The following is a 7416-nucleotide window of genomic DNA, read 5'->3' as shown; positions in this document are numbered from 1 at the left end:
TGATATGAAAAAAATCTCATATCGCCCAGCTCTATTGTGTAGCAACACTAATGCATGCTTCCATGCAGAAGTTCACAGTGTAACCAGTGTGATGTCGAGCATTATACTTTTTACTGTAGCAGAAACTGCACTTCCTGAAGTTCCAGCATGCCATTTATTCAAGAACCACTTGACTGAGCCATTAGTGAAGCCTCAGCTTTGTGGATGCATAGTAAATGCACAACATTCAGGGGGAAAAGATATTTTAAACCTTATTTCTGGAAAAAGTCATAAAATGTGAAGCCGTTTTTAATCAGATTCAAGTGGTGAGTCAGTAGATGTAGTTTTTTAAAACCTGAATTTATTCAAATGAGCTTTATTCTAATTTAAATAGAGATTTCAAAAAAAATACCTACTGGTGTTACCCACACACGTCTACAAGGAGTTTAGTGTGGAAGCTATGCCTGAGAGTCAGTCATCAGCTACTTTGAGTCATTGAAGTGGCCCTCTCCAATGTACTGGATGCAATGATTATCACCTGATGTGAGGTATGGACCATCTAAATTATTTTTTCTTGTGTTCTGGTCAGTGAAATTCTAATGTGTCAACATTTAGTATTTATTATTAGGTATAATTTTGTTTGTGTAATACATAAATAGAGTCTATGGAGGTACCTGGCTTAGCAAACTAGCTAGCATTAGCTGATGCTTTAACTTAGTGCACCACTTTTTGTCCAAATGTTGGTCAGGCGAGCACGAGACAGTCGTCGGTATCAATTCCTTCATGCTCCAGGAGCTGCCTGCATACTCTCGTCACATGAGTCCGGGAATTGCTGTGCACCAAAAGAAACACAGGACCCACCATACCAGAATTTTAACCCAATACCTAATGGCAGTCAGGGTGCTGATGCCTACCCTGTAGAGGCCTGTGTGTCTCTCCTCAGATACGCTTCTACAGACCTTCACTGACCCACCACCAAGAGAGAGCTCTTGAGCAATGGCATGAAGGAGCTAAAACTGATTGAGAACCCCTTCTGCTGCCAAACTGACCAGATCAATATCTCAGATGTTTAACTGACTTCATGCTAAACTCTGATTAAGAAATGGTCAGAGAGTATATTTGTTGTTCATCCTCCTAGCTCCTTCAGGAACTATGTGAAAATAAAGAGTTAGATGGGAAATTTTTACAAAGAATATACATTTTCTGTGCATTTTTGTCTGTATTCGTTCTACCAGCCTTCATTTATAAATAAATATAATTTTTGCATTTGTTTTTTTTTTATATTTGTATTTTTGTATTGCCTTTAGTGTTCAGTTATTATGAAGGGTAATAATGAGCTTTGCTGTATGTCAGTTCTGGTATTCAAAACATGAAAAAGGTCAACATCTCAAAAGCACTCAGGTCACAGGTAGGACATTATATCAGAAAAAGCATTAATGCGTGAACACACACACACACACACACACACACACACACACTGAATAACACCGTAGCAGAGACAGCCGCCCCCTCCCAGCCTCATCGTGCACAACAGCACAGAAACTATTTGAGCTAAACGGTAATGCACATTTTGCAGCGCACGATAAACAAAGTAGCGCCAATGCTTATCTCTCTTGTGCATGCTCACCTGGAGCGGCTGACATCATAGCGGCTCTGCCAGTGCTGCAACATCTCCTCACAGGTATGCAGGGCTGCAGCCGGGCCGAGCAGCACCTCTTCAAGCTTTACCTTTGTGAACAGCAAACTAGAACAAGAAAAAGCCACAATGCATTTTTGTTTAAATTTGAACTGTTTTGTTTTGTTTTTATAACCAGAACATCTGTTCATATAAGATTAATTTACGTTAATCTGTAAACTTAGTGCATGAGATTGAAAGCCTTGAACAGTTCTTATTGTTACATAAAAGATTGGAGGGGATGTAAAAGCTACCAGCTATTATCCCCTGCAACAGACTTTAACCTTATTTGGTTACAAGAGTTAGAAAACACATCACAAGACATAAATTTGCATGCAAGCATGTGTGTTTGTGCTAGTGCAGTAGCTGGGAGCTTAGAGCCCATAAACATATTGCATGTAGAATAATGCACATATGGATCAACAGAAGCAGAGACAGTAAAGATAGTCATCAACAACAACCTCTAAGAGTTGTGTGTGTGTTGAGAGGCTGATGAGAGGAGGCTGTAGAGTGTTTCCGCTCGGCCCTTTTAGTTGAAGACAACTGGTTAAGTGATGTGGGAGTCTCTGATGTGAAAGTCTGTATGTTTGTGTGTGTGTGTGTGTTTGTGTGTGTGTGTGTGTGTTTGCCGTTGTGTGTGTGTAGTAATTGCCAGAAGGGGCTCTCAGAGGATGGGGTCTGTCATGGGCATCACTCATCCATGAGTGTGAGGAGGGAGAGAGGGAAAGAGGCAGAGAGACTATGGTGTTTGCAACATCTGACGCCAAGCTGTCCACTGCCTCTGTTGAAGGCTCCTCCAATTATTCTGTGCTCTCCTGTCAAGGGGGAGGGAGGGAGTATGGAGGGGGGAGGCGGTGGGATGAAGAAGAGATGGATGAAGTGATGGAGGGAAGGTGAGGATCAATGGCTGAGCGAAAGGAGTTCGTGTCAGGGGAGAAAACTCTTGTTGAAATGCGCCTCGTTACTGACTCATGGGTCGGTGCACGGCTGGGAGAAGGGAGTGTGTGCGGAGGGTGTGAAGCAATGATGGAGGGATTTTTGAAAAGAAAAAAATGTACGCGTGTGGGAGGAACGGGGTTGGATTTGCTGACATGCAGATGACAAGTGCTGCCGAGGGACGCTGAGTTAAGGATACGCCTGCCAGTAGGAGTCCACCAGAGTGTGTACGTGTGGTTGTGTGCATCTCTCTAGACTCCCCGTTACCGGTGTGACAAAGCGTTTAGAAGCTTTGTGATGATGTAAACCCATCTAAGTGTTAAGATGTGACAAAGTGTGTGTGTGTGGGTGTATCTCACGTGAACAAAGAACCGCGTAACCTGAAAGTTTGTAATTATTTTCTAATAAAGCTGCTGAGTTTCAAATGAGCATGTAAAACTTATATTGTGTAATGTTTGTACAACAAATAATATAAATTTCATACTCATTCACAGATAAATTACAGTAATCTTGCTTTTTTCTTCCAGTCAGTTTCAATTTGTCATTAATGAAACCCACTCCTTCATGGTAATTTCAAAATAAGAGCTTGCAAAGAAATAAATTTGCAAGTTTCTTCTGAAACTGAAAGAAAACTAGAGTTCATAGGAGGCCATTAATATGGTTAATGGAGCTACATAACTAAAAAAGTGCTTTGAAATCAGCAAAGATACCCTGTTGTTCTGAATCCCTTGTTTAATTTAATGAAGTTCAAGTTATTGTATATTGTGCACACTCACTGATCACTCTCTAATCAGCCAAAGGTGATTTAAGTGTTGGTGCCAGATGGGCAGGTCTGAGTATTTCAGGAACTGCTGATCTATTTGGATTTTCCCACATAACCATCTCTAAGCTTTGCAGGGAATGGTGAAAATGCCTTGTTGATACCAGAGATCCAAGGGAAGATTGGCCAGAGTGCTTCAACCTAATAGGATGGAAACAGGGGCTCAAACAACCAATCGCCACAACCAAGGCATCCATCTCTGAACACACAAGAGATGAAACCTTAAAGCAGACAAGCTACAGCAGCAGAAGACCACAGCGGGTACCTCTCCTGTCAGCTGAGGCTACAATATACACAGGCTCACCTAAACTGGACCACAGAGGACTGGAAAAATGTTGCTCTGTTGCAACATTATGATGGTAGCGTCACAATTTGGCCTAAACAACATGAAAACATGGATACAATATAATCCAATGAACGATAAAACTATAAAACTATAAAACTAAAAAGAAATGTCTCTTGCTGCTTTAATATCCTGCATCTTTTAGAATATTCAAAGGACTGGCTCACCTCAATATAACGCTTTTCCATTGTACTGAAGCGCCTAAAGTGCTTTATACAACATGTGTCATTAACCCAAGAATTTTCCCCTATATTTAAGTGTTTTCTCTGATGATTTCATCAGGAGCAACTCAGAGTTCAGTATCTTCTTCAGGAATACTTTGGCATGCAGACTAGAACAACCAGGAATTAAACCAACAACCCTCAAACTAGTAGATACCCTGCTCCACCTCTGGAGCCATAGCCACCCACAACAACAAACATCTTCAAGAAGATGGTTGTCATTTTCTATCAACTAAATCTTATTTGTAGAGCTTCAAGTGTTCCTCTGCATAAACACTATGAGTTCAGCTCTTGAGTTCCCACTATATGTGAGCCTTTTGCAGACGTTGTTAGGTGCAATGTTGCATCAAAAAAAAATTTTTGGGAGACAGCGGATGGTGAATTACACGCCTCGCTCCCCTCATGCAATATGGCAAACACACCATCCCGATTTGCTGGTCTATTTAATTGTAAATTTCCCATATTTCCCGCTGATATGTCAATGCTGCCACTACTGCCCTGCATTGCTGCTTGCTCTTTCAACCCATCCACCACCCCGGCATCTACCTGTAGGCTTCATGGCTAGATTAGACCATCATCATTCCCTAGATGCCAGTTTCTAACTATATTCTGCTACTGTAACAAATAATCAAACGCGAGTTTTCGGACTTCTGGAAAGCGTTGAAAGGCTTTTGAATAATGTTTGTAGTGCTAAATTTCACTAGGCTGCACTACTTTTGATAAAAACTGGAGTTAAAATGATGGGGAAAGCTCAATTAATTTCATTACTTGCATCTTTTATGTACAAATATTGTCATCATTTACTAGTTAATTCCAATATCTTTTACTTGTTGGTAAAAGTAAAAGCAGCTGGAATATACTTTCAGATTAAAAGCTTAAAAAGGGATGTGTTTTGCCCTTTCGGTTAGTGAAAGGCTTCAGTAGCATCAAACATGATGAACGTCATCTGAAAAACAGCAAAGTGAAGCAAACTGTTACAACGGAAAGGTTGAAAAAGACTTATGTTTGCATTCAAGACATTTTTATTCTTGTAGCAATCAGAAAACGGGAACATCGGCATATGAAATTGGTAAAATTAGGAAAAGATGTCACCGTCACTGATATAGGGCTTCTAATATGGCATATTAGAAGGTATAAAAAAAAAAAAAACAAGTTTGTTGAAAATATAGCACAGTAAAGTCATATATTCATTCTACAGCGTGTTTTTGCACGATTAATTCACTGTGAACATAAAAAAGAAATATCAACTGATCTAAGTCATCCAAGGATAGAGCCTTTTCCTCTATTACAATCAGTGCTCTCCCTCACAGCTCCACAACAGACAGATTTCATCAAGATTACAACATTCAAAACTGCACATGAAATTACAAAGGCTGTCATTTCCAGCCTCCTGGGAGTGAGCCTGGTGTGTGCAGAGTGGAGTGTTTGAGGATGCATAGCAGTGAGTAGTGTAGCTCAGAGTAAGAGCTCAGTGGTGGCTGGCTAAGAGCGGTGAGCACCAGCGTAAACTCCATATAAAAATAGCTAATAATGTTCCTTAGAAAAAGTGGTACATGTACAGTATTACTCATTTTGCACTCCCACAGATCAGAGTGCGGATACTCTACAGGCAGATGGGTGCACGCACACACACAGGAAAGTGCACGTGTGCGTCACACTCGAGTATATAATGAGTATACAGTTATACAGTATGCACATCCATAGAGAATAACACGCAAGACCCATGCTTGCTCAGAGCACATAGTAATCCAGGCCTGCATGTGCAGGCTAACACATGCTTGTGCAGAATCACACACACACGCTCCTGCTGCAACATCCCGTTAGATGAATGCAGAATCAAAGGCTGGGATTAATCATTCTCTTTAGTACAAACTGTGAGACCACAATCACTGTCTCTTCTCCTCTCTCTCCCTCTCATACACACACATGCACACATGCAACCCTCCCCCTCGTCCCTGTATTGCCTCAGCTCTCTCAATCTGTAGCAGAATCCCATTTCACATTGAAATGCATGCCTCTTTACTGAGTGATTAAATTTTCAAAGAAAAGGGAGAAATGGAGACTGAAAGATAAAAAAAGAGAGAGACAAGAAAAGGAAGAGAAAGAAAGAAGGAGATAGGATGAGACGGAGAGACAGAAGACGGCAGAAGCCGGGGGTAGAGGATGTGGGAGAAAAAGGAGGAAGGAGAAATTGTGTATGCTACAGTGAGCTGACAGTTTGCTGTGGTGCAGAGAGGCAGTGGCAAACAAGAATCACACACATGCATGCACACATGCAGTGACACACAAACATGCGTGAGCAAGATTACGATCTCAAACACACGGTCGCATCCTCTTCGCCCCCTCCACAGCAGACAAGTACACGCACAAAACACACACATGCACGACTGTCGCGGAATGCGAGCTTTGATCTCAGATGCTCGCTCACGTATTCAAAGCAAATGATATTCAATGAGCTCGTTACTGAGAAAACACATCCTTTCACACCAAGTCTTTTGGATCTTTTATTCTCTGACTCTGAGGTCTGAAAATGGGCCTCAGTCCAGATGGTCCAGAATGTTCTAGGATGGATTTAGGACCATGTTTCTGTTTGCAGTGGCTGGTTGCATTGCATTGCAAGTTCAGTGATACAGTGTTTGCAAAAGGCTGTCATAATATTTGACTATTCCTCTCTGTCTGCATGACAGTATGGAAACAAGCATACTCTGTAGGTTCAGGTGGAGACATTGATGCATTACTATATAAATTTGAGATTTAACACTGGTGTGCCTGTGAAAAACCTTAGATGGCTCAGTCAGTGAGCTAAAAAGCTGCTGCCACACAGTCACACAACAGTGTCATCTGCATAGAAATTTAGTTAATTTTTTAGGAAAAGCTATTCTTGCCTGTACATATCCACACAACTCAATAACACCACCAGGTTACAACTTGCTAGCTATATAGCTAGCACTGAAACTAAATTTATCTGGCTTTCCTCACTAATTTATTATGTAAAGGCTGGCTGGCTAAGGGTGAGAAAGAAAGTGAAAAGAAGGAAAAGGGAAATTACAAGGTTGTCATTATTTCATAGATTCAATTTTGAATAGTTAAAATGAACCGATTGAGGCAGATACTAGCAGCTAGCAACTAGCATTTTGAGTTGCACTTCTGGTGACTCTTCTTTTGGCTCTTTTTTTGGTCTCCACCTACTTCATCATAAGCTGCCAAAATGCTCCACTTCATCTGACTGGCTTCACATACATCACTTTAAAAAACCTAAAAGCAGCTACTGCGAATAAAAATAGGATAAGAAAGAGGATATCAAGAAGCTAATCAGCTGCTAGCTGCTGCTGCTAAAACAGCTGCTAAGAGAGCAGCTGAGGGAGAAGCAGAAGGGAACACACTGACACCAGTGTTGCCAACTCCTCAGTAAGGAAAATCGCTATTGGTTGTCCTAAAAGTC

The 7416-nt window shown here is 41.2% G+C and overlaps 1 protein-coding gene across 1 annotated transcript in view; it reads right to left on the bottom strand.

Moving 5' to 3' along the window:
* The window catches only part of ttc7a (tetratricopeptide repeat domain 7A), a 62640-nt gene that overhangs the window by 25422 nt on the left and 29802 nt on the right, over positions 1-7416 (bottom strand). Inside the window, exon 17 of the mRNA XM_005735165.1 lies at positions 1607-1723. Coding sequence (XP_005735222.1) covers positions 1607-1723 — 117 coding nt within the window. The remainder of the gene's footprint in view (positions 1-1606; positions 1724-7416) is intronic.

The sequence above is a fragment of the Pundamilia nyererei genome, unplaced genomic scaffold (genome assembly GCF_000239375.1).
Source record: "Pundamilia nyererei isolate P.nyererei 1_Seehausen unplaced genomic scaffold, PunNye1.0 scaffold00062, whole genome shotgun sequence".
In the NCBI taxonomy this organism is placed as follows: domain Eukaryota; kingdom Metazoa; phylum Chordata; class Actinopteri; order Cichliformes; family Cichlidae; genus Pundamilia; species Pundamilia nyererei.
This window is presented reverse-complemented; position numbering and strand designations above follow the sequence as displayed.